The sequence below is a fragment of the Podarcis liolepis genome, assembly GCF_965112155.1.
Source record: "Podarcis liolepis genome assembly, chromosome: 4".
Taxonomy (NCBI): domain Eukaryota; kingdom Metazoa; phylum Chordata; class Lepidosauria; order Squamata; family Lacertidae; genus Podarcis; species Podarcis liolepis.
Window position 1 is genome coordinate 65493293 of NC_139558.1, and position 27656 is coordinate 65520948.

The 27656-nt window shown below is 42.3% G+C and overlaps 2 protein-coding genes across 4 annotated transcripts; both read left to right on the top strand.

Moving 5' to 3' along the window:
- The first annotated feature begins 1237 nt into the window (after window positions 1-1237).
- On the top strand, window positions 1238-15198 carry POGLUT1 (protein O-glucosyltransferase 1). Of its 2 annotated transcripts, XM_083498708.1 has the most exons (12): window positions 1265-1430; window positions 2528-2649; window positions 3424-3514; window positions 4776-4919; window positions 6984-7119; window positions 7249-7370; window positions 8179-8238; window positions 9294-9393; window positions 11327-11385; window positions 12957-13124; window positions 13287-13343; window positions 14918-15198. In XM_083498708.1, the coding sequence occupies exons 3-12, from the start codon at window positions 3486-3488 to the stop codon at window positions 15072-15074; spliced, it is 1032 nt and encodes a 343-aa protein (XP_083354834.1). In that variant the 5' UTR covers window positions 1265-1430; window positions 2528-2649; window positions 3424-3485; the 3' UTR covers window positions 15075-15198. The 2 variants fall into 2 exon arrangements, with proteins under 2 accessions (XP_083354833.1, XP_083354834.1); XM_083498707.1 differs by lacking the exon at window positions 2528-2649 and having other exon boundaries at window positions 1238-1430.
- A 3493-nt stretch (window positions 15199-18691) lies between these two features.
- TIMMDC1 (translocase of inner mitochondrial membrane domain containing 1) lies at window positions 18692-27126 on the top strand. 2 transcript variants are annotated; one of them, XM_083498750.1, is made up of 7 exons: window positions 18692-18917; window positions 19232-19397; window positions 20529-20617; window positions 21706-21773; window positions 23791-23869; window positions 24797-24907; window positions 26698-27126. In XM_083498750.1, the coding sequence occupies exons 1-7, from the start codon at window positions 18754-18756 to the stop codon at window positions 26777-26779; spliced, it is 759 nt and encodes a 252-aa protein (XP_083354876.1). In that variant the 5' UTR covers window positions 18692-18753; the 3' UTR covers window positions 26780-27126. The 2 variants fall into 2 exon arrangements, with proteins under 2 accessions (XP_083354876.1, XP_083354877.1); XM_083498751.1 differs by lacking the exon at window positions 18692-18917 and adding an exon at window positions 18942-19066.
- Window positions 27127-27656: the final 530 nt, after the last annotated feature.

Genomic DNA, 27656 nt, shown 5'->3' on the forward strand with positions numbered 1-27656 from the left:
AGTGTGCATGCACATGAAAGGTCGTACCAATAACTAACTGAGTTGGTATCTAAGGTGCTACTGGAATAATTTATTTTGTTTTATTTATTTTTATTTTGTTTCAATATTTAAACGTTTACTCAGAAGTGCCACTTAGGCCAATGGTACAGTTGTAGCCTTAAATCAATCTTTTTCTCTCTCCCCCCCCCTTTTTTGGGGGGGGCCTCGGTGGGACAATTCTGCAGAGCATCATACATGGCTTTCCCCCACCAACTATCGCTTTTACCGTAACCCTGTGAGGTGGGCTAGGTGCACGGTCTTGTTTTAGTGCCTTCTGAGCATTCTATTTTTAAAGCACATTTTAGTCCCTGGTCCTCGTTTTTCCTCGTATGGAACATCTTAGCATTCATCTTTTTTTACAGAGTACTGAATGTCAAGTGTGGCCCACGGTGCCTAGCGTTCAGGATTCCCTTTGAGAAGGAGCGCCGAGGACACGCGCCCGGGAGAGTTCCGCGCTCCGACGCGACTCTGCGCACGGGAAACGGCATTGGTTGACCCGTTTGATCGCGCTTGCGACGAGGACAGCAAGTCTGAGCCCACCGCCGCTCCGATGCTACTGGAACGGCTTGCCGGCTTCCTTACGGAGCTCGGGGAAGCCGCCGTCTTACGTACATTAAGCACCATTGAACCCAGAGCGATCAGTTAGTTGCAAGTAAACAGCAGTTGCAAGTCAAAAGATTGGGTTGCATAAGGCTGATTTGCACAGGCCTCGTTCCTTCTCCGTTGGGCTCCGTCAGAGGACAGAATCATCCTGCTGGTCGGACAACGGGAAGCGCATCAGCGGCAGATTAATAATGTTTCCAGATATTGTATTTTTTAAAAATAAACAATTTCTGTGATGCTCCGCCCGCCCCCCCGAAGATCTCAGATCTGGTGGTTCCAGTAGGTCTTCCGAAGTGGTCGTGGCCGCAGATAAGGGAGCCTTATCTTATTGTTCACGCCTACTTTTGTGCATATTGACTACTCGCAAGCAAGCCCATTGAGTTCAATGAGGGGGCGTAAATGCGCATCGGGATATTTGCAATCGTGCAAACGCGTCAGAGACATCTAGGGCGCAATGCTGCCCACGCTGACTTTTCCAAGGGGTTTACTTCCGCGTAGACATGTAACTGTGTACTGCTACTCGCCGATGATAAACTACAAGCCCCATAAATCAGAGCGGCACAGCAGGGACGTAATTTTCGCGCCTGCGTAGTTAAGGGCCCGAGGCGCGGTGGGACCAGAGGTTCCGTCCTTTCCGTTGCTCAATGAAACCTTCCTAATGGAGCGCCGGAGCTTTTGATGGTGCTGCGCAAGCGCTGTGGCTGGAGCTGGCACGATGGAGCATCCGCGGCTGCTACAAGTTGCAATCCTGATTCTGTTTGTTCTGTGCTGGGGGAAGAGCTCGGCTGGTGAGTCTGGAGTAAATGCCGCCGGGATCCTGCTTTGCAGAGGGGTCGTGCCCCTCCTTGGCATGTGCGCAGCCCCGGCGCGCCGTTTTCTTGTCCTTGCTTCTCGTTGTTACAGCTTTGTTAACAGTAGGCTGCAGTTTGTTTGTTTGTTTGTTTGTTTGTGTGTGTGTGTGTGTGTGTGTGTGAGAGAGAGAGAGAGACCTATAAACACGGGCGTAGAAGGGTCTTGCAATCTTGGATCGCCGCCTCCGGTCCCGGTTCTGGCCACATGGAGCGATGCGTGCCCAAAGGCAAAACTGATACTTCCTAAGTGGCTCCCTTCTCTTTGTCCCGCAGAAATTCTAAAGTCTCCGAGAACTTCCCTGCTTAACTGCTCAAGAAGTGCTTCTGCGGCTGCTGGTGGGGGCAGTACAGTACTGCTCAGCAAACAGGAACTGATTTACCCAACTTAAAATATTAAGTGTGTGTGTGTGTGTGTGTGTGTGTGTTAGAGAGAGAGAGAGAAGGAAGGAAGCAAGGCCCTGATGAAACTCATACCCTTAAACACATGGGGGTCGTCTTTGTCTTGGAACTTGTGTCCCCACCCCCCTCCTGCCAGAGTAATGGCAAAGCGGACTTGCAGGCAAAATGAAATGAGTGTCCCAATTTTAGACACTCTTGGAGTGCACTGTTTTCTTCAAACATTTGGGGGTAAGGATAAAGTTGCTCTTGCATCATTAAAATGTCAAAACTTGTGACATGTTACACAGCCCACTTCTGCTGGTGATAGCAGACTCTTTGTGGGGCTTGCCATTCTCTTCCAAAGCGCCAACCCATGCATCTCAGTCAGGCAATCTGGTCTAGAAATGGAAGGATGTGCATGGATTGAACAGCAGCATTATTATTATTTAAAAAAACTTCACTTGGTGTAAGTGCACTAACTCAAACAGGCAAAACAATTTTAATGCCTGCCTTCTTTAATTTCCTGTGGTGCAATTCTGTGCATGCTAATTCAGAAGTAAGTCCCCACACCATGTTCAGTGGGCTTGCTTGGGTAAGTCAGTGTGTTTTAGGACTTATTTATATATTGAATTTATATCCTCCTCTTTCTTCCAAAGGAGCCTAGGGCAGTAAACAACAAGAGCTAAATCAATAAAAACATCCGAAAAACAATTCCAGTGCCAGCGCAGATTGGGCGAAATCTCAGCCTAAAAGGCTCGTTGACAGAGGAAGGTCTCTGGTAGGCACTGAAAAGAGAAGAAAGCAGAGCCTGACTGATATTCAAGGATTGTAACTTTTTTATGTTGCTGAAGCTGGGTTTCTGGGTTTAAAGCAGCTTTCTTGTAAGACAGGCTACTCTTTCATCACTAGATTAGGTCTCAGAAACAAGCCTGCCACTACACCAGTCTCATGTGGAAATGTGATAACAGAAAGCTACAAAACCAAGACCCTCAACCTCCCACATCATTGCTGATCTGAAGGTCCATGAGGTTACCACCTTGCTGAAGCTAAACAGATCTAGGCCTGGTTAGTGCCTGGATGGGTGGCCTCCTAGGAGCAACATGCACCACATTCAGTTCCACGACAGAAGAAAGGCTGGAAGGAAATAGAATTAAATAAATATACAATAAAATCCTTCCCTTCCTCCAAAGAGTTCAGGGCAGTATAAATTAATGATACAAGAAAGTTGACCAATACTGAGAAATGCAACTCTTTGAGAAGGGATTCAGCAAGGAAATACCATTATACATTCAGGGGAGTGTTGAGAAGTTCTGGAGGGCAAATAAATGGTGGGGGAATTTGGCCAGGTCCCCCCACAAGGGGTTCACAGCATTTTCCTTGAAGGTGCTGTGGTTAAGTCACTGAACAGGAGGCTGGATCCAGATTCATTCTCAACACACAGGGCAAAGCCTTGGCCAATCTTGGCACCTTTATCCTGTGTGGGTGGGCAGTGGGACCTCTTGATGATTGTGTCAGATTGGCCAGAATTTAACCCTCCTTTTGTATCTTTCAGATACAAAATGGAGCAAATTCCTGGTTCAGATAGACAGAGCTGTGGAGAACTACAAACCATGTATGCAGGCAAACTGCAGCTGTCATCAAAGGTAAGGGGCCAGCATCTCTCAAAATCCAATTAATACAGTGTGATATAACTCACCAACTCTAGGTTGAAGGTATTACCCTAAGTACAGTGGTGCCCCACAAGACGAATGCCTCGCAAGACGGAAAACTCGCTAGACGAAAGAGTTTTCCGTTTTGGAGGTGCTTCGCAAAACGAATCTCCTATGGGCTTGCTTCGCGAGATGAAAATGTCTTACGAGTTCCTGCGGTTTTCCCCCCCTCCCCCCCTTTTCTAAGCCGCTAAGCCGCTTATCAGCTGATCCGATAAGCCGATAATCCGCTAATCCGTCAATGGGCTTGCTTCGCAAGACAAAAAAACCGCTAGACAAAGAGAATCACAGAACAGATTCTTTTTGTCTTGCGAGGCACCACTGTATGCTGAATTATAAGCACCTCATGTTATTGGGGATCATTTGCAACAACCTCGTTATTGGGAAGCAGATGATGTGTGCCAAATCAGACCTGACACCATTTACACAGCTAATAATTGTGATGGTTTCTTTTAAAGAATAAATAGCATGGGTGGTGCCCTGCTTGAGATTGAGAATTGATTTGTGGGTTAATCCATCTCAGGTCCCAGTCTGGATTAGCACCTGCCACTGGCTTTTAACAATTTTTGCACATGCAATTCGTTCACACAGTTGCTAACTGCATGGCATGTCTAGTTGAAACTTGTGCTGTCTTAAAATAGTAATATTTAACATTGTAACCACCACCACCTGTTTATGAATCGCTTGTTGCAGATGAGAGCCTCACAGTGATAAAGCATTAAACACAACAGAATATCAGCTTGAAATATAGTACCTTAAAATGTCAATCCAATCAGATAAAGGATGGTATAGCAGTTTAATAAATAACAACTATAACACAGAAAAATCCCCCTCAACACAGAATTGAATTAATATTCCTATATTAATTCCTATATTTAATATTTAATGACACAGGGTCATTAAAAATAGGTTCTGATTATTTGTGTGTATCTATTGACCAAAAGTAGAGAGGAAATATGGCGTCTTTGTTGGAAATATAGTAATATTGTTACTAGGTGGACCCAATGGTGTTAATAGTTTAAAGTAGCTCCCTGTTTCAGCTCCCTCTCTCTCTGTGCAAGGCAACAAGTTCAATATTCTACTAAAGTGATTGTATTGAACCATCCCATGCTAAAATCCCTTCCTGGAATGACTTAGCTGTTATACTAATTTTCCTTAATGTGTTTAATGATGGGTGGAATCTTTCTTCCCTTAGAGTTAGGGAACAGGACTTGGCTCCCTTCCGAGAGGGGATCTCCGAGGAGCTGCTGTCAGAAGCAATCAGTCGGAGGCTTGGGACGCACTACCAGATCATTGAGAAGAAGTTGTACCGTGAACATGATTGCATGTTCCCTGCAAGGTGAGAGCAATACGGAACGTATCAGAGAGAGAGAGAAACAGGAAAATCTCCCTAGCCTCCTTAACCTATGGGTCACTGAGCAGAAAACATTTGAAAGGGCTAAATTCCAGTGTAAGAGGAAGAAACTGATGAGGCATTGCTTTGCCTGAAATGTAGAAATTGCATTTGCTTTTGTGAGAAATCAATATTGACATGGCACTTTAGTTGTACGAGGGGGTGATGCGGGTTAGAAGCTGAAAGAAATCGGCAATAAATGCCTCTTGGGAGCAAGGATAATGGAAAGGGATAACTTGCTGAGTTGTCTAAAAACAGTTGTTTGGGTGTCAGAAGGAGCTTCTGTCTGCGCCCAGCTTGGTTTATAGTCATAGTAAAAAGCAAACAACACCAGCATTGCAATGTGTCCCTATTGCTTTCTTGTTTCATTTCAGTCCCTGGGCTTTTTGTGTGGTCATGCTGTTCCTATGGGTATAAAAGCTTTTCTCTGTCCTCTGCTTGGTGTTTCCCTTCAAGTCTTATCTAGAGAGACCCCATTAGCCTTTTATCAATTGCCTTGCATTCAACCGACTCTTTCCTTCACTATCTCTGCTGCTTGTGTGGTGTGCCTTCATTCAAGTCTTGGTCTCCAAGACACGGACACTTTACCTTCAGTGCGGTGTAGTGGTTTGGGTGCTTGACTAGGGTTGGTGAGACCTATGTTCAAATCCTCACGCAACAGCAAAACTCAACTAGAAGACATAACCTACCATATATAAGTGCAGGCCGGGGAGGAGAACCTGCAGTTCTTGAGGGAAGGAGTAATACAAAAATAATGGGTGGGAGTCAACAAAGTTTTACACAGAGTAGGCCCATTGAAATTAAGGGGACAAACTTAGTCACATTCATTAATTTTAGTGGGTCTACTCTGAGTAACATGCAGTTGAACGCTATCTGTGATAGGAAAATGCTATACATATACTCTCATTAATCCTTACAGCATCCCTCCATATCCAGTTAGTATAATTTTTCCTCTGTTGAATTGTATGAAGCCCTATAAATGCAAATGTGAGGCAGAGGAAGGCTGCTGAAGGGGATAATGAGAGATGGGGAGTTTCTTGCTTGGGGCCACCTGGTAAGTTTGTGGGTGAGGCTCAAGCTCAGGACTTATTGACTCTTAACTCAAACACTTAACACTGGTGTATCCCTCTCATCTCATGCGGGTAGTTCTCTGAATCTTTTCAAGCTTATTTTCACAATATAACTGAGTTTAAGTTATACTGTAACTGTGTCCTTACAGCACAGAGTCCTAACATATGGACAAGTAATTCCATCAACATTGTCTATAAAATTTTCAAGGGTTCACCCTTAGGTAGCCAAAATGGCACTACCCATGCACAAGGAGGTGATATTGGCAGACATGGGGAAAACTGCTTTGAGGTTCCATTACAATAAATCAGTAGGGACATTTACTTCAATAAAAACTGAATAAAACCCAAATATTTGCATAAGTACAAATTTTGGCATCTGTCTGTTTCATGACACAATTGAAAGAGTGTGCCATCGGGGTTAAAGTCTACCTGTTGGAGAGTTACTGTAGAGACCAATACGGGAGAGACATGTTTCATTGCAGCTGGGGCAGATGAAAGCATCCAGTTATCCTGCTGCAGATGCACCATGGCATTTCTTCTCTCTGCTCTTCTCCCAGCAGTCATTTCTCCTCTGGTCACTGCTGTGAATACATGACCTGACTGTCTGTCTTCAGGCACTACAGTTGTCTGCAAGGGATTCCCACACAGCAGGGTTGATGTTGCCAGCCTTCACGCCATGTTTTCAGACATCTTTGTAACACAGTTGGTCTGTCAATGGGCCTGGTGCTTGAAGCCAGCTCCACAAAATACGTTAGTACGTGTTAGTTAGTGGCCATAGCACACTAACTATCTTTTGCAGGAGAAATCTGAAAACTGAGTAGGAAGGGAAATGAAATGGAGGATGATCGATGAAGGCATGGCTGGGACTTCATTTTCTTACAGGTCTCACTTGGTATGAGTAATTCTCAAGGCCACCCCTTGCACGTATTGATATCCACAGGTGCAGTGGGGTTGAACACTTCATCCTTGAGATCATTAACAACCTCCCGGATATGGAGATGGTGATCAATGTGCGAGACTACCCCCAAGTGCCCAAGTGGATGAAACCAAAGATACCCATCTTCTCCTTCAGTAAGGTGAGAGAGAGAGTGGACAACTCCTTGGTCATACTTGGTGGGGACAGCTAATACGCTTATTTGAATATCTTGCATCACGGAGATATTTTGCAGGAACTAATGTGCTTTTGTCTCTCTATTTTCTGAAAGACGTTGGAATACTATGATATTATGTACCCTGCTTGGACATTTTGGGAAGGCGGGCCAGCTGTTTGGCCAATTTATCCAACAGGCTTAGGACGTTGGGATCTAATGAGAGAGAGTCTCAAAAGGTATGTTTCTGGAGAGAAGGATGAAGCTTGTTTTGTGGAGCTTCACTCCGCATTCTGAAGTGTGTTTCCTAAGAAATCAATCATACTTTGTAAGATGGAAGTATGCATGACATCAGAACTGGCAGTGATCCACAAGCTTTGTAAGTTGTGAGGTACATCTAGGCTAGCTGAGGCTGCGGCCCTATACCCACTTACCTGCGAGTAAGCTCCATCAAATCCAATGGGACTAACCTCTAAGTACACATGTATGGGATTGCACTGCTAATTTTTTTTTGGGGGGGGGGGGCTTTAAACAAGCCAAATTGGTGGAAATCCAAACAGGAGTTAGCATATGGGGTAGCGATGACTTTGCAGACATCCAACAGTAAGATGCAAGAGTTTTGGTATTTTTGTGAGTGTCTATTAAGGGGAACTTCAGCTTCTCTGTATAACAACTTGAACTTGCTAAGATCCCCTCTTTTTCACAGCCTTTAATGGCATAGAGGCTGCCATCGTTGCTTTCTAGAACATCCTGCGGTGATGGAAATAAATACATTGATTCCCAAATATGACACAAACTGACCAGTTTCACTCCAGTGTCATCAATTTTAGATGTGAAAGAAGTGGCACATTAATCAAATGGTAAAATGCCTTGCTAGAATAATGGGTGATGCAACTAACAGCATGGAGCAGAGTTTGTTTAGTTGAGGTTACTTAACCTAAAACCAAAGAAGGGATTCAGAGAAATAGGATGGATTTCTTTGCTTCTCTTACTAAGGTGTTATATGTCCATGTTTTTAACATCATGTACTGATCAAACTCTCCTTAGCTCTGCAGAAAAATGGCCCTGGAAGAAGAAAATTTCGAAAGCCTATTTCCGAGGGTCCAGGTGGGTTAGCTCCGTTCCCACTTCCTAACACTGATATACTACCGATGATTTGTATAGTGATAAAACCAGGGCATTAACAAGACATGGGCTATGTACTGTGTTGCCCAGGAAGATTCAATGTTTACAAATGATATAAACAGGGCTCTGACACATTCTCAACAGGGGTTGATATTTTCAGTTCAGAACAGGGCGATTGTTACCTAGTAAAACAGCTGTTGTTGTTGTTGTTTAGTCGTTTAGTCGTGTCTGACTCTTCGTGACCCCATGGACCAGAGCATGCCAGGCACTCCTGTCTTCCACTGCCTCCTACAGTTTAGTCAAACTTGTGCTGGTAGCTTCGAGAACACTGTCCAACCATCTCGTCCTTTTTCATCCCCTTCTCCTTGTGCCCTCAATCTTTCCCAACATCAGGGTCTTTTCCAGGGAGTCACAAAACAGCTGTACTATTCAGTAACATTCTCAATTGTTGATTGTCTTTCTTGCATTCGGGTAACTATTAGTGTGCAGCCACTGTTCCAAATATTTTACTCAAAACATACTCAAAACAAAAGACCCCCAAATGATTTACATATACAAGATACAGAGCAGCTTAGGCTTTGCTGAGGTGGTGGAAATGCTAGTTTCCTGCACTTCTTGTTCGTGTTCCTTCTCTGCTTTATTATATTCAAACAGAACTTTCATACTTTCTTGATGACAGGATGGCTTGTGGATTTTTTGTGTGTGTTTGGATGCAGTAAAGAAGCATAAATATATTCTAGATCGTCTGTATCTCAGGGGTGGAGAACCTGTGGCTTCCAGATGTTGGACTAGAGTTCCCATCAGCCCCAATGAGCATGGTCAGTGGTCTAGATGATGGGAGTTGTAGTCCAGCAACATCTGGAGGGGTAAACATTCCTCACATCCGCTTATATCTGCAGTGATGTGTTATGTATTCATCTAATTATTGATGGAGCTCAGCTTCCTACCATCGTTCCTGCGGCATATCAGTAAATTAGATAAGTTTGTCTTCCATGGAGAACATCGTTTAACAGATTTATGTGTGGTTTCACTGGTAGGACAAGTTCAGAGCGGGATCCCCTCATTCTTCTTTCTCGAGAAAATCCAGACCTTGTTGACGCAGAGTACACGAAGAACCAAGCCTGGAAATCCGAAAAAGTAATTACTCTTGAAGGCAGCTCTTTCCTTTCTCTTAGAAAAGGGGTGTTCTGTTGTTTCAAACTCTGGCTCTCAGGAAGAGAGCCCCTGTTTTTCAGGACACATTCATAAGATCACACACTGATATCATGGAATAATGACCCCTCCGTGGTTCCATGCTTGCCAACACTAGCACAGGTTAAGAACCTCACTTCAACAATAAGTATGAATTGAAAGGATGGGGGGAAATGTCTCCTGTTGACTAATTGTTGGTTCTCCTGGGAGGCCAGTGTAAAAGTGCCATTGGATATGTGAAAAGGAAAGAAAAAACTTAACTGTGGGGGATTATTCGTAAGTAGTGTCGTGTTTAAATTAGGTGCTAGGAACTACATTCATGGCAGTAAGACATTGGAGCATCATGCAGCCAGGGCCCTGGATTCATGTTGTGCTGATGGCACTTTGATTTAATTATGAAACCTAATGTCACACACTTTTTCTGGGAGGGTGTGTGAGGGAGGATACATTGTCTTAAGACACAGGTGGGGAATGTTTTCCAGACTGAGGGCCACATTTCCTTCTGGGCACCTTTCGGGGGGGCCACATGTTAGGGCCAGAGGAAAAAGTAGGCAGAGGAAGAAATTTGACTGGACTTGCTCCTGCACACACGCGCAATGTCTTCCCTATCCTCTATCCATCCAGGCAAGCAGGGTGTGGTGGTGGTGAGGAATTATGAAAGTTCAAGGACATTTCAGGCAGGGAAAAGAACTCAAGGAGGGTGCAGAGGAAGGCTGGTGAGGGGTGGAGCTTGGGAAGTGGGTGTGTGGCTGAGGAGGAAGTGTGAAATCTTAAGGGGTGACTAACCTTAAGCATTGCCTTAATTTATTGGTTGTGTCCCAGTAGCAGGGTTGCCATATGTCTGAAATTCTGGACATAGCCAGAATACTGCAGTCAGAAGCAGCATCTGGGTAAAGCTTAACAACAACAACAATTTTATTATTTATACCCCGCCCATCTGGCTGGGTTTCCCCAGCCACTCTGGGTGGCTTCCAGCACAACTTTCCCAGCAGTGTCCAGATTTTCACTTTTTAAAATATGGCAACCTTACCCAATAGGAATGTGTCAGATATTCTGATTCTTTTTTGGTTGAGTGTCCCATAGCTTGTTGGCTGATTTGATTTTCATTGAGATGCTTGGTTTGGCATTTACCTTATGACATAACTAATCATTCTCGGGCTCTGGTTTTATTTTGTTGCTTGCCAGTTGTGTGTCTCTGCCATCTTCTAGTTATGTTGTGACTGAGTGGCATGTTCTATAGGATGTAATTTGGAACTTCTCCACTTAAATATCTGCATTGCATTTCAAGGTGCAGAAGAGGAAATAACCAGGACTGTAGTGGAATTGTCACTTAGATGAAGGTGACGGTTTGCTGTGAACCTTAATGATCCGATGAGCTTGTAACTGACCTACCCACTGCTCTGCATTGTGAGGAAACATTATGCCGCTCCAGCCTCTTTGTAAGGAACATGTGACAAGAGGACTTTGGACTGGCACTAAAATAAGTATGAAGTTCCAGATATACACATGCCAAGAAAATGGATTAGGAGAAACCACTGCTTTTTGCAATCTTAAAAAACCAAACATTTAATATGTACCTTAAGCCTGTGCATGTTTACTTAGAAGTAAACCCAGGTGAGTTCAACAAGGCTTACTTCTAAGTAAACGTGTACAGGATTGCATCCTTAGAAATATTTGGACTATTACATTTTCTGTGACAGGTTCCAGGTTTATTTAGATTTCCTTAGGAACAGGGACTCTAATTTTGTGCCTTCTGAAAATAAATCTAACAGAGAAACTGTACTTGTGCTTATGGTGTTTCACTTTGGTTGTAGTCAGTAGGTAGATGATATATAACAACAATTTAAAATAAATATATATGTATCTATTGTTCCTAAAGGACACTCTTGGGAAACCACCAGCTAAGGAAATTGCACTGACAGACCACTGTAAATACAAGTAAGTAGCTGTGGGTCAGGCTGCAATTCTATACATAAATACATCAGGAAAGTCCATTGAACGTAATAGAATTTACTTCTGAGTAGACATGCGCAGGATTGAACTGTCCGTCTAGAATTTATTGGGACTGTTTTCATCTGTCTATCTTGTTTTATGTTAAAATAGATACTGGAAAAGTCTTAAGACCATAAAGATGTTCAATTAAACATTAGTTGCAAGACAAGGCATTTGCTCCTATCTTCATGCTGCTGCTATTGGCACCTTTTGCCCTACCCTGAATTGTTTCACAAGCAGGAATATATGCATTCTGTTTGTGCCTTGGAGAATTGCTTGTCCGCTCCACCCTTATGAAAACTTTCTGTCACACAGTTGTGTTAGTTATTGTAATTTAAGGAAGGCATTCAAGGAATCCCAAAGAACCACTATATCCCCTGGGTGCTACTAAGGATAATAAGTAGCTGATATGATTATACTCTGTGGAATATCAGCAGCTCTTCTGGTAAAGCAAACCGAAGGCACTCTCATCTCCGGTCCCTTGAGTATCTCTGTGAGATATTTCAGTGCCACATGCAGATGATGATCCTGCAATACTAGTGTGTTAAATGACTTCCCTGAGGTCTTTTGGGAAGAGCAGAATGGTGCCTGGAATAGAAATTATGGATTCTGGCATGGAGGTTTTTTTAAGCAAAGTAACTTCTGCATTTGTGTTTTGATGCTGCATCCTGCCATCTCCCTGGCTTTTAAGGACAAAAACTTTGGCAACTAAGGTTCAGGCACTGTTGTGTTTTTATCTAAAATATTTTTTAGATAAATGTACTTTTGTAGACTGTTTATTTATAGGAACTCACTATAAGGGCCAGGATTGAAACCAAAATGCAAGCCAACACCATAGATCACTATTTCCCAAGCTTAGGTCTCCAGCTTGTTTTTGGACTACAGTTCCCATCATCTCTATCTAGCAGGACCAGTGGCCAGCGACGATGGGAATTGTAGTCTAAAAAAACCCTGGAAACCCAAATTTGGGAAGCACTGCCATAGATGGAGCAACTGTGGTTACGGAAGTTTTGATTTGCCGTATTTGTCTTTCGATACTCTGTGGCAAGAGTCAAATGGCTTATGTTCTTCCCATATGACCCTTCTGTAAAGCAATTAATGTAGTGAATAACCAAGTTGAGGAAGAAAAGCCATGCCCTTCTCATAGAACTATATGAAGGAGACCTAACCGATCTTCGGAGATAGGCAGCTTGCTGCCCTCCAGACATTGGACTACAATTCCCATCAACCCTGACCCCATTGGCCCCACTGGCTGGGGGTGATGGGAGCTGTAGTCCAACTATATCTGGCAGGCACCTTGTTGGCTAACTTGGATGTAGTCCTGCTTGAACAATGATCAGATCTTTCAAGAGCATGCAAGCATTTATTAATTGTTGTAAATTATTCAAGTTTGAATCTCTAGAAGAATAAAATTCACCTAAAGCTGCATAACCCAGTTTTGTTCAATGATTAAATAAATGCACTGGTTACTGGAGGAGAGGGAATATTATAAGATGGTGTCTGTTTTTATTATACAGATACCTCTTCAACTTCCGAGGTGTGGCTGCCAGTTTCCGCTTCAAGCATCTCTTTTTGTGCAACTCGCTGGTGTTTCATGTAGGGGAAGACTGGCTGGAGTTCTTCTACCCTCAGCTGAAACCTTGGGTTCACTACATCCCAGTCAAATCAGATCTCTCTGATGTCAGGTGAGAAGTTGAAACTGAAGCTGCAGTGGCATAATAACCGCTCCTTGCGTACTGAGGTAGAAACATCAATGTACCATGGGAGCTTCCAGACCAGCTGTTTGTTGAACATCCTTGCTGATACATTCACTTGGAGGTCATACAACTTTGCCCACTTTGTTTCAGGGAGCTGCTGCAGTTTGTGAGAGAAAATGACGAGGTAGCCCAAGAAATTTCAAAGAGGTAAGTTTTCCTTATATGTAACTTTTGTGTAGCTTCCATGAGGCAATTATTCCCACTGCAGAGCACCAGCTGTTGTGATGACTGGCAGAGGTCATAATAGCTTTTGAAAATAAAACTTGCAAAGGCTCAAGGGCAATGAAATTCAGAACCCTTTTAAACAGTCAGTGAAATTCCATCCCAAATTCCTTCCTTCAGTATTAGTGTGGTATCATGTTCAGATATGTCTCCTCCTAAGTCATACTTTGAGCTGACCTGTTGAAATCAGTGGACATGACTAACTTAAATTCAATGATCTCAGTGACTCTGACTTATGTATACAGGTCAACGCGCCCCAACAAAATCCTGTGTCAGGGAGAGGCAAATGGGGAAAGAGCTGAGGGGAGAAAAAAGCACTTACAGAGAGCCGAAAGAGACAATTAGTAGTCTGTCGTCTGATAGCGAAGAGGAGGCAGCGAGGTGGGAGGATGAGCCCGGAACTAGTCATTCTGTAAACAGAGGAAATCAGAGGCGTGGTTTCCGCAGACTTGCATGTTGGGCAAAAAAAAGTAAAAAGAAAACAGATGTGGCATCTTTGCCGACTGGGTCGGACATGATTTGAAGCACTGGAGATGTTCTTTTGAACTTTGTAAATAAATCAAAGAGATTGTAACTGGCAGCGAGCCCGGAGTTTTTATCTATGCCGGCTTGGCAGCACACACCTCTTACACCCTGATTGGGTATGTGTTCTCATGCAATATACCTAACCTTCAAATAATTGTAAGGAATGTTTAGCATAAGGTTGGGCATTATTATGAGGGGAACAGAGGAGATTGTTTACTGTTTGTTGCTTTGGAAAAGAGGACCACTCCTGAAAGGGAAAGTTACTATGCGGATCAGTGGTTTTAGTAGTTCTTAAATTAAAAAAGCATTGACTTTTTGATGTAAAGGAAGAATGCACTCCCAGTTCTTCTCCCTTTTAGCCATGGATGGAAGTTTCAAGACATGAGTTGAACATTCCTGTGCCTGATGTTGATCCTGGGAAAGATGGGCATGGTTTGCCCACAAGGCCCTGGCAGGCTGATCTCTGAGACCTGGAGGGCATAGTTAGTCCTGTGTGTCAAAGGTCTCCCACCACTGGGATCTTCAACATAATCAAAATTAAAATCCTGTGACACCTTAAACACACAGAAATGTGCTGAGGTTAAGATCTGGGGATTGAATGTACCTGCCAAATGTACAAAAGTTGCCCATGAAAGCTTATCCCACAAAATGTTAATCCTTACCATGTCTTATAATTCCTTGCATTTGCTGCAAGTGACTGGTTTGGTTTCTGTACTGTAGTTTCTCCCTACAAACATTATTGCTGTTCTCTTTAAAATCAAATTAACTATCATAACTTCATGCCCAAGGAAACCTGAGAGCTCTAGCTTAATGGAGCAGATAATTTTCTGTTAGCAGTCCCTAGCCCTTCCCTCACAGCACTCCCGTTCCTTGAAGAGATGCACTGATCATTAAGCCAGTTTTCATCCTTAGTTCTTGAGGTATGAAAGCCACTAACTGTAGTCATTCTCTTTGCTTGTCTTTCTTGCCTCTAGAGGTCGCCAGTTCATCATGGACCACTTGCGAATGGAGGATATCTCTTGTTACTGGGAGAGACTTCTGACTGAATACTCCAAAACCCTAACTTACAAAGTTAAACGAAAGAGTCACTACAGTGAGATTTCATCCAGAAACTTGAAAACAGAACTGTAAAAATATTTTTAAATATTCAGGACCAAGACTTGTGGACACTGTGAAATCCAAAGAGCAGAACGGTTTTCTTCAAGCTTAGAGGAAAGAGTTATTGTTACTTACTGTATTAAACTATTTTATCAAATCTGGAATTTTCTTTGATATCATGGAAAGTAGATTTTTCCAGAAGTGTTCAGCTATTTGGGAAGCCAAAGTTCCACTGAATTCTAGTATTCCTTTGTGGTGAAATCCTTTTGAAAAGGGAACTGATGTTCCATGATGTTTAACTGACTCACCATTTAACACCAGATTAATCCTATGGAGTGGGCTGTAGTTTCTTACTGGTGAGTGAATCATTTCTTGAATCATCATGGATGCAACGTTTAATAATGTGATCTGTGTAGCATTTGGACAATAGTTCTTTGCAAACTTCGAGTCTTTATATATTGCCCTCTTGCAAAACATCAATGCGGTACACAGCAATATGAAAAACTTTTTAAAGCAATTCAAAATAATCATTAAAATGAATGATTACACAACCCTAATTAATAATAATAATAACAATAATAACAATAATAAATAATTTTATTATTTATACCCCGCCCATCTGGCTGGGTTTTCCCAGCCACTCTGGGCGGCTCCCAACAGAACATTAAAAACAGAATACAGTGGCACCTCTGGCTACAAACTTAATTTGTTCCGGAGGTCTGTTCTTAACCTGAAACTTCTTAACCTTAGGTACCACTTTAGCTAATGGGGCCTCTCACTGCCACCACGCGATTTCTGTTCTCATCCTGGGGCAAAGTTCTTAACCTGAGGTACTACTTCCAGGTTAGTGGAGTCTGTAACCCCAAGTGTTTGTAACCTGAGGTACCACTGTAAAACTTCAAACATTAAAAACTTCCCTAGGCTAGGCTGAGAAATGCTGACCAACCCAGCTTTATAGAGTTCATGACTGAGTGAGGCAAAGCTAGACAGTATGTGGGAGATCTATGGTCAGAAACTCTCACTCCCCTGCTTTTCTTCTTATTACTAATTAACAGCCTGACGTAGCCCCTTTGAAGATTGGGGAAGTGATTCTAAAGACACGGGTTTTACTCTTTTCCTGATCTGAACTACTTCCCCAAAGCTGCTATTAGCTAGAGAGAGGGGAAAAAAACCAGCACAGCTTCTTCCTTCGCTCTTGTTTGTGAAAAGCCACCTTGCCACTTCTATTCAAGGATTTATTTCCATGTCGCTGCAAAATCTGGGGAGGAATGAGAAAGCTTGCAGTGCTATGGAGCAAATGGCAGCCCTGCAAAAGATGGTAGTTAAGCCATTCCACATCCACATGGAAATAGCTTGAGAAGTGCACAGCCAAGTTGTGTGTCCCATCCCTCACATCTCAAATATAGTCCGAGTTTCTGGCAAATGATCTCATAATTCACTTTGCATAAATCAACAGTGTCTGTTCAGTGGTAGTGTACTGGCAAATTCAGAAATGCAGGGTCCCTTCATGATAATGTGGTATAGCGGTTAAGAGTGCTGAACTAGTGCTGGAGAGACCCAGGTTCAAATCCCCACTCAGCTATGAAGCTCAACTTTTTATTTAACTTGGTTTTTTTTTAAAGTGTACCATCCTTCATCTGGAGATCTCAGTGCGGTTCACAATATTAAAATACAAAATGCATCATAAAAACAAGAAAAAACCCACAAACCAATAACCGTCCCCCTTCCCACATCCTCCTATAAACACATTAAAAAGGGGTATAAGATGTTAATCAGCCAAAGGCCTGATTGAAGATAAATGTTTTTGTGTGGCACCTAAAGGTGTATAATGAAGGCGCCAGCCGAACCTCCCTAGGGAGAGCATTCCACAAACGGAGCCACCTCCGAAAAGGCCCATTCCTGCTCTGAACCTTTCATGGAGGAGGCACACAAAGAAGGGCCTTAGATGGTAATCACAGGATCTGGGTAGGTTCATATGTAGAGAAGTAGTCCTTAAGGTGTTTTGGTCCTGTCCTTGGGCCTAATGTATTTCACAGGGCTGAAATAAATAGTCACAGCCATGTTCCTATACAACCTAAGAGTATACAGTGTGCAATATACAATAATTACACAATAATCTTATATGTGCTGCAGAAATAGTAACAGGTTTTTGATCCTCCGCAACCCTGGATCACTGCTATATAGGCCTGTACTCACTGAGAGGCGGTGAGAGAAAATTTCATATGCCGCAGAATGCTATATTAATTACTGGTTATGTCTCCTGAGTATGGCGTGTGTGTATTGTAGATATTGGAAACTGGTGCTGCATAGTATTCCTCATTACCTTCCTCACTGAGCTTATAGATGATGGGGAAGAAGAAAAAAACAGCATGACGCTAAAACAAATTTGCAGATGCTGTTTAAGGAAGAGGGACCAATACCAGACATGGAAGAATTAACTCAGGAAATCAAACTATGTGGCATTATTGTGCTGGCTAGGAAAGAGGAGGAAGAATGTTAAAAAATGAGACAAAACCCTAAATTTATCTTCAGTGAAGGGAATTAATCTGGTATGTTCTAAAACTCATCTTTAAATGATCTTTTGGATTAAAAAAGAAAAACCTGTTTTGATGGCTTAATTAATACTGAAATTTGATTTATTTAAAGCACTGTGACAACAAAGAACCTGGGCAACCGACAGATGTTCTGCCCTACATGATATAACAAGCAATGAACTACTTGTATTTTGTTTCTGTCACAAATGTGTTTTGGGCTGGTGAGAAAGGTTATAAACTTAAGGATTTACTTTACAGCTCTGTTCCAATTACATATTGCAATTTGCCCATTGGCTAGTTATATGTCGGGAAGCTCAGGCAGTAAGCTTTTCTTGTTTTCTTTTCCATTCCGGATAAGAGCATGAAAGACTGACTTCGCTCAGTGATGAAAACTAAGGTAACTTTAAGTACAACTGCTGCTGACAGCGGGTATCACTGGACATGATGGAACTTATTTTTGATCAAACGTGCATTGGCTGCATTACATATTTACCCTTAGTACAGTTAAAAGAACCTTGCTTTAAGTTCCTCAACAGAATTTGGAGCAAGTTTGCACTGTAGTTTCCAGTAGCAGTGCTTTTAAAATATAGCTGGAAGCGTTAAATCTTACTAGCTTTGCCTTGATAGGCTTCGTCAGAGGGGAGGAATACATACAGCAGTGGACGTATATCGTTCCGCTTTTTTTTTTTTTTTTTAAAAGCCAGAGCAAATAAGTCGTCTGCAAAAATAGACAGGGCTCTTGAGCCTCAACAGCCGTGCAAAAAAAGGGAATTTCCGCTTGTCGTGCCCCAATATTAATATCTTGCCACCACGCTCTTTTTAAAACCCCAAATCCTTTCCACTCCATCGACAATAGGGGCAGAGGAGGTGCAACAGAGTATGCACGGCGCTTCCTGCAAAGCAGCTGGTCAGGATTGCGCACGCGCAGTGGCGGGAATCCAACACCTCCCTCCCCCGAGCTCGCACCGCCTCCCGCTTCGCATAACCCACTGGCCGGGGGTTGGTGGTGGGGGCGGCGGGTGGAACGGAAATGCTTTCCAGCCGGGGAGTTGCCTGCGCTGCGTCCTCCAAGGCGCTAGGGCGGCGCGCTCCTCCTTGGCCCACTTCCGGCACAGCTGAGTCCTCGAGGGAAGGTCCTGGGAAGCGGCTTCTGGGGGAGAGCGCTCGGCTGTTTGGCGATGGAGCCTCTGCCGCCGCCGCCGCCGCCGCTGAAGGGGCCGGTCCGAGTCTCGGCTGCCTCTTTTCCCGCGCTGGCCGCGGGGCAGCCCAGGGCTTTGAGTAGGCCGGAGCCGCCGGGCTCGGGCTCGGGCTGGGAGCGTGTCCGGGAGCTCTTCCGGCGAGAGTAAGCCCGAGGGTTTTGTTTTGCAAGAATGCGAGGGTCGCCCGGGAAGCGTCAGGCGCCCCCGTCTCCTTGCAGCCAGGCGGGGCGGGCGCGGGGCTGGCAATGGACGCAAAGGCAAAAGCCCTGCCGAAAGCCCACTCGCATGCCGAGTTGAGTTGTCTCGAGCCTCACACGGGCACTTTCAGCCTCTGTTGATAATGTGGCTTCATTTAACGCTGGCGTTGCATGGTGGGGGGTTCGGGATTTCTGAAACGTGAAGGGGGCTTTTTATGTCCTGAAGACATGAGTTCTCATCGAAGCATTTTCTCCCGCAGCGAGCTAAATCGGTATCCTGAAGAAACGGTCAATATCATCAAAGCAACGTTCTGCGGGGGCATTGTCGGCATGGTCTATGGCGGGGTACCCGGTTTTATAAACTCCAAGAGACGGTACATTGAGCAGAGCCAAGGAGAGATTTTCCACAATCGCTTGGATGCTGCGGTATGGACAGATTCCTGGCATGGTAGAGCACACATCAAATCAGTCTTCTCAATAAAGCCGTTACCCAAATCTCCTTAAGTGAGCACACTAGGAGTGCTATGGACACTTGTCACTAGCACTTCAAAAAGTTGGTTGTAGAGCTTGGGAAGGGCAACCAAAACTATCAAGAAGCTGGGGCAACTCACCTGAGAGAAATGTTATGGGCTTTTTAGTTTAGAAAAAGTGCAGGGCATGATAAAGGTGTGTACTTGGTATGGAAAAACTGATTACAGTAGATACAAGTTTTTCCCTTTTCGTATAATGCTAGAACCTGTGATCATCTGATGAAGCTGAATACTGGAATATTTAGGACAAAAGGAAGTGCTTCTTCACACACCACATAGTTAAGGATGGTATTTGCTGCCAGAAGATGTAATATGCCGGGTTATGTGGCTTTACAAGGGGATTATTCATCAATAACAAAGCTGTCGATGGCTACTAGTCATGTTGGCTGCATACTGCCTCCAGTCTTGTGAGTTGGTGTACCTGTGAATAGCAGGAACATACCGTGGAACATGTGGGAATGTGCCATTGTACTTGTGTTCTGCCTGCAGGCTTTCCATAAAGATTGGGTTGGCGACTGTGACAACAAGAAACTGGACTTGATGGGGGTAGATTGAGGATCACAGCCAGCGTTTCCATATTGCCTGGGTTAATAGTCTGGATAATATAACTGAAGGCAATTAAAATGTTTAGTTCTGAGATGAGTACTGAAAAATCCAGAAATAAAAAAGCAGGTTATCTGCATGTACAAATGAGCTGAGTGGTCCATAGTTTTGTCAACAGTAAAGCCTGCTGAATTGTTTCTGGTGCAAGGGTCTAGTCCAGAATCCAGACTATAAAGGCGCAGGTGGGGATGTGCATGCAGAAGCAAAATAAATAACTAAGTTGTGTGAAATGGGAGATACTGGACTTCTTTGATTCTTTCTGCTTCTAAGCAAATATTTTAGCCCCTATGTAAGATACCTTACTAGTAGGCCTCTTTTTCTCATTAACCTCAGGAATGGTACATATAAAATGTCATTTGGGGCGTAATAAAAATTGGTAGTGTGGCCTGACAATGTCTTTAAACTTTTGTAACTTTCTTGATAGCGAACTGCACATCGTGCAGCAACCAGGGGCTTCATCCGTTACGGTTGGCGTTGGGGCTGGAGAGTTGCTGCCTTTGTGGCAATATTCAAGTGAGTATGCTTATTCTTGGTTGGAGGAGGCAGTTAATGTACAATAACTGTTCTAAAATGTTACCATTGTCATATCTGTGAGCAGTTAACTTGCAAGATGAGACAGTTTAAATAGAACCTCTCCTTGTGTCCTTTCCTTCTGACCATCATCACCATCAGATGGTGTAGAGTCTTGTAAAAACAGCTTATCTACCCCCAGCCAATCATTAGGCCTTGCATAAGGCAAACCAACCATTTCTGTTCTATCAAAAAAAGCTATGTTGGCATATTGAGAGCTGTGACTGCTTCTCCTCAGAAGGTCTATAGTCATTCTGTAACATCATAGCAGACCAGCTAATAAGAACTCTCAGGCGACTGGTGAAAAACTCTCTATTTTTCTATTTATATCTGGGGTGGGACCAGGGTCTGACTGCGGTGCTCTGGGCCTACATTCAACCCTTATGACCCTCCTGAGACCATAATCCCTCCCAAGCTTTTTCCTTGGTTGGAATGTATGAATGCTTCCTGGACAGAGGATGGGAGAGGGTATGTTGAGAAAGCTTGCATGTATGGAATGTAGCCTATTAGTGTCCTGTTAGTCATTGTATATTTTTAAGCTGTAATGACTGTTTTATATAAGATCCAGGGATAGGCTTTATTTTACTTATTTTTTTAGTCTGTCATTTATAATTAAAACTCCAATTATTTAAAACTCTTACCTCAGGTAATTGAAATTGTCCTTGAACTTGAAATGGCATACTGTACTCAGTATCCAAATTACAGCCTGCTTTGTACATTATTTTCCCCTCTAGTTTCCATTAGTAGAAAAAAACATGCATGCTACCACTTGTGAAGTATGTGTTTCACGTTTTGCCATAAATATATGGATCGGGAAGTGTACATTTTTCCTGTATGTTGCATGTAAACTTTGTCCTGTGTAGAAAAAGTCACATGTGAAATGATTCTAAATACTCACCGTATCGTCTAAAATGGGAAGAGTTAGCAAAATTTTTAGTCAAGAACTACAGGCCATTGTTTGGACCACCAGAAATAAAAGTCTTTTTCTTTCATTGGGCAGTTTTCCTTATTAATCCTTGTTTTTCTCACAGCACAGTGAGCACTGCTATGTCTGCATACCGTGATAAAAACGCCCTCAGTCACTTTGCCGTTGCAGGAGGTGAGGCGATGATATTTGAATGTTCCGTTTTGAATGAGGCAGAAAAGTTGATTGGAGAAAATTAGTTTCAGAGCTCAAGAGTTCTGCTTCTTGGTCTATTAATCTTCACTTTTTGACCCCGATCAAATTCAAAAATACGTTTTGTTACTTAAAATGATTTTTTTTTAACCAGGCAGATCTTTGGGATTGGCATTTCTGTCCTGCTGATTTCAGAAAAACTCATTTCCAAATGTGTATGCTTATGATGACAGCATTAATATTGCGCAAGCTATAGTGGTTCTTTGGTGAAAGGTTCTTAAAGGATTATAATATTAGAGGATTAGTAAATAATTTAGGCTACAATCCTATTCCCAGTTACTTGGTAGTAAGTTCCCCTGAACTCAAGGAGACTTACTTCTGAGTAGATATGTAAAGGATTGTGCTGTCAGTCATGTTAAATATGAATGGAGAATTGGGAAGCCAGCAAAGGAGAGGCATCTTCTCAGTTTCTCTTTCATTGTGAGGTTTTGCTACTAAATTAATCTTATATTGAGAGAAGCCATTTTTTGCTAGCTCTGAAAAGTGCTATAAGTGGATACTAATTTGTATTTTTGTACATGCAGAAATTAAATCTTATAATTAAAAACACTTAAAAGAGAAACTTAATCCCTGCCCTAATTTTTCTGTCTGAGTAAGCTGTCTGCTGTGAAACTGCTATAGTCCTCTGACATAAAAATGGCCCTCTTGAACCGACACATCCAGATTTTTAAAAATATATAATAACTGAGAAAAATCTAAAGGAACAGTTCACCATATCCTGCTTTGTAATCTCCTTTGGTTTCAGCTGAGTTTGTCCTGAGTCCTACATAAACCTCGCTGAAATTATTAGAGGCTGCACCCTTTTAAAGGTACATTGTCAACCTCTTGCAGATTCCACTTGGCATCTTGTCCGTCTGTTTTTTTGCAGACCCATTTTTGTAAAGCTATCATGACAACATGAAAGGACAATCTAATTCTCTTCCTAGATATCTTTGGTCAGTACGTAAGAAAATTATGTGGGAGAGGTCTTTGTTTTATCAACATCTTTTCTCTTTTGTGAAAGCCCCAGAGGTGACCCGTTTTAATGCATTTCTGCATATTATTGAAACTAGTAGTTTATGACTTGCCAGCATTCCCAGCTTCTGGCTCCACAAATGGAATTAGGAATTCTTCTAATTCATAAGGGAGCATCACAGTACCCAAACACTGCATGGATGAAGGCAGCAGCTCCTGCTGGTTGCATATACCTAGAAAGAAGTACCAACTTTCCTTTCACAAATGGGAGCCATAACAGTTCTAACTTGAATGTGCTGTTGGCCACAGCTGCTTATGCCTGACATATGACTGGTATATTATTTCCCCCATAGATGGTAATTGTTATGATTCCTTACAGCACTCAGCTATTGTAATTTGGTACCTCTTCACGCTGGTCCTTGACACTTGAGATGTACATTTTTAGGATCCTTTATTGTAACTTGTTTTAATTGGGTTTTCATGTTGCTTTTAAAATTGTTGTGAGCTACCCTGGGACGTTAGAATGAAGTGTGGGTAATAAATCAATGAATAATGATAATAAGCATAAGCAAAAACCTATAAAATCAGTTGAAACTTTGAAGACAGACTGGTTTCTAAGTTGTGCTGACAACATAGACTTCTCATATTGTGTTCTAAAATGAAATAGACATTACAGTTGCTGCAGCATACCCTTTTAAGTGCGGACGTAACAAACACGTGCACAAGTTTTTTAAGATATGCGTACGGTGCCTGTACATATTTGCTGTAGGAAATACTGATGGTCCCCCCCCAAAAAAAATTATAATATTTGGAGCTGCCCGTAGCTGAATCTTTAGTGTGTAGTCCTGGAGCAGAGTCCAGTTTTACAGGACAGGACAGGAAAAGGGGAGGCAGAAGGAATGACAAAAAAGCTTTTTCATTGTAGCTGAGACTTCTTGCAAATCTCTTGTGTGTGGTCTGATTCTATTGTTTTTCTTATTTCTAGGTTGTACAGGAGCCTTGTTCAGAATGCACTTGGGCTTGAGAGGTTTGGTTGGCGGGAGCCTTTTTGGGACGTTGTTGGGGTAGGTTGCTCATAGATGTACAGTACATGTACACACAGATGCACTAGGAACCAGAAGTGCTTCCTTTTGTTGGGTGTGATAGTCTGCAGGTGTCATTACAAGGCAGTTTTTGAATCTTGACAGGATTTCCTGCAAACTTCCTTCTAGCCTTAGACCTCGTCTGTTTTCTCTCTTGCTGCAGAAGGTGGCTATTTTTCTTCCAATTTCCCACTTAGTTTTTCTGCATTCTTCTTAAACAGAAGTTGATTTTTATTTGCCTGTCTACTAATGTTTAAATAGGTAGAGGTGCTGATTTTTTTTAAAAAAAACACACAAATATATTGATTGCTGTGGTGGGTCAATTGTTAATTTGGAGGATCCATTGTCCTTTTGTTCTCAGTCAGCTTTTTCAGCCCATCATTTCTTTTCTTCTTGGAGGTGGGTGGGAGTAAATGTTTAGTAGACATAGGGTCAACATTTAGGGAATCAGTTTAATGGAGAAGACCCACACAGAATTATGTTTTCTAATTATAAGAACAAAACAATAACAGTTAAAAATGATGGATTCCCTTTCCAGATTTGGGACACTTTTCTTCACCTCTACTACATCAATAGTTTTGATGTGTGTTGCATGCTGGGTATGGGCAGTAATGTTTAATTTAAAAAAGACTAAAGGAAGATGGAATGTTCTCTATTTGTGTTTGACAGTAGAATTGAGCTCCTATTTTGCTACTGCTTTTAAAAAAGCCTTCAATCAATCTTTATTGTGGCCAAAGACCAGACAGCAGAATTAACAATAGCCACATATACTATAGCTTTAAAAAAGAAAATGGATGAATAGGAGAAGGCACAGATGCAACTACTGGCAGAGTGACTGGTCCCCCATTGTTTATAAGTAAGAAAGTGCTCCATATGGCAAAATGTACTTCCTGTGTCATCATCTTGCAGTGTACCTGCTGGAGCATTACTGATGTCAATGCAAAAATTTGCTGGCGAAACCTTGATCGAGAGAAGAAAACGAGAGCAGTGGGAGCTGTATGAACAGAAGCTGGCAGAATGGTAAGGAACCAGTGCTGTTAGGTTTTAATTATTAACTCTGCTACTGAGCCAGGGTGGATCTGCTCTTCCTCTAGGAGTGCTACACAATGATTTTAGCCATCTTCCACTAGTGATGTGATATGATGCTCTTGACACTGACCATCAGTCATCTTTTGCTCGTTTTGAATTTTCAACTTTTGCATTTTCTGGAGCTTTTGCTGATATGGAATTGGTAGTTCCATAAAAATCCATATACTGTTGGTGTAATGGGCCCGTGGCTTGATTTTAGCATTATTTGTAGAATCCTCTCAAAATCTATGGCAATTGACAAATGGCACACTAGCAACAATGGCATTTTCTGGGTATCTTGTGATCTCAAGGGTGGGCTATAGCCATTTTTCTAGCCACCCAGTCCTATTTGCTAAAGTGGCTAACAGTATAGGTAATTTTAAACATTGAAGGAGCATAGGAGAACTCTATTTCTTCCAGATGTTTTGGACTACAGCACCCATCAGCCTGAGGTAGCATTGCCTAATGGTCAGGGATGATGGGAGCAATAATCCAGCAACAACTGGAGTGCCCTAGATTGGAGAAGACTGTTCTAGCACCAAGTTAATAATGCTTTATGGAGCATTCTAATTTATTAGAAAGCATTATTCACTCCCACTTGGTTGTATCACATGTAGTATTTCCCAGCCTCTTCGCTACATAGTTTCTGTATTAGTTTTCTCCCCTTGTACACTGGTTTTAAAGTTATAACCTGAATAAAAATACAAGAGGGGAAGAACATTTTACAATTATGAACAGCCTTCTAGAGCTGTTTCCAGATGAAAATTTTATCCTATAGTTTTAATATATTTCTCATATATTCAGTGTCCAGTTTGTTCATTCACTTTTCTGTGTGAACTGATCAGTTTGTCCTATGCAGGCATGTGGGCAATGGCAGATACAATGTAGGTGAAAAAGCCCTTTATAGCATTTCATTGAGCCCTATTGAAAGTGTTTCCAGGATGTATGAAGGGAAGAAAGGGTTGTCTTTAAGAAAAAAATAGTTGTCATGTGGAGGATTGTGTGAAGGAATAGTCTCTGTTTGAAACAATTCGTTACAGACCGTTAATGATTTGTCAGTGGTAAATGGATTGGCTTCAGCCTAAAATGTTTGTTTGTTTTTTAAAATGTATTTTTATTAAAGATTTCTTAGTGTAAAAAAACACGTGTGTTATCTCTTTTTTCAAGTTGTGTTTTCTACAGTTTGGTTTCATTTGTTGTGAGACATTAGTGTTACATACAATGTTAGGTTAGGAAGAAAAGAGGAGGCGAGAGGGGAAAGGGTGGGTAGGGTGGGGTGGAGTGGTTATGTCTCCATTCTTCTACTTAGTGTATGTGTGGGGTTTTGTGTCAGCGTCACTTGTCTGGGTTCCCTTACTATTCGCTCGTTGTGTTTCCTTGGTGGGGAGAGAGGTTGGGGTTGGCCTTGGGTGTGGTTGGTTGTCTTTGGGTGGCTGTAGTGAGATTTGTTTTTGTCAGTGAGCGGTGTGTGTGTGTGTATTTTTGAATCAGGTTAGCCAGATTGATTCGTATGCTGTTGGTGGATTCTTGTCATTGTCTTGTTAGGCTGTGTATGTGATAAAGGGGAGCCATACTGGGGTGAAGGCATCTTCTTCTATTTGTCCCTGTGTCAGTTTCAGTTTATTAGTTAGTTTTTCTAATAAGTTTCAGCCTCCAATGTTAATGGTGATATAAGCATATGAGGTGCAGTTTTGTTTTCCTCTCAGAAGTACAACCATGTTCTTTTTTCTTTTTCTTTTTAGGAGGACCAGGCTCAGCGTCACTGAAAACATCTCAAAGGAAATGGATGATGTACTTCAGGAAGGAGCTTCTCCCAGATCATGAGTGAAAACAAATGTTTTTAGTATTGCACACTGGAACGCTTAACAAGTGGTGTTAAAAGTTTTTCTTGTGGCCTGTTGCTCAGTACACAATGGACTCTCTTGAAGAGCTCCTAGGTTTTGTCAGATAAACCAGGAACATGGAAAGTTCAGCTTCAGGTGATGACTAGCTCCCTCTTTAGTTGGGAGAGGAATAAGCTTGAATTACTTCTCTGGATAGAGAAAATACAAAATTCACTTTTTGGGGATATGCTCTAAGGGATAACATGGGTGTATTCCGAAGGTCTCCAGGGTAAGTTGATTGGTTGAACGGTGGAGTAAATCTAAAACAATAAAGAAAAATAATAATTATTTTGAAAGTTCATTGCTATATGAATTCTTGGGTTTGGTGCCACTCTTCTTTTGAATGCAGTACTATAAATCTTAACTTACCTTTGACCTTACTACGTACCAGGAGACATGGGTGCTGGCGGGGAGCTAGGGCTCCCCCAATATTTCTGAATAAAGCACTGCCCCCCAAGGTCTGCGGCAGCCATGTGTGCATGCTCATGTCATGTGTTGAAGCTGTGGGGCTTCCACACAACACGTCAGCAAAAATGTTCTGCCATTACAATATAAAACAGCATTGACTAGCTTTGGTATAAAAAAATTCCTTCCTGTAGCACCTTAAAGACCAACTAAGTTAGTTCTTGGTATAAGCTTTCGTGTGCATGCACACTTCTTCAGATGTGTGTATCTGAAGAAGTGTGCATGCACACGAAAGCTTATACCAAGAACTAACTTAGTTGGTCTTTAAGGTGCTACAGGAAGGAATTTTTTTATTTTGACTATGGCAGACCAACACGGCTACCCATCTGTAACTAGCTTTGGTATGTTTCACT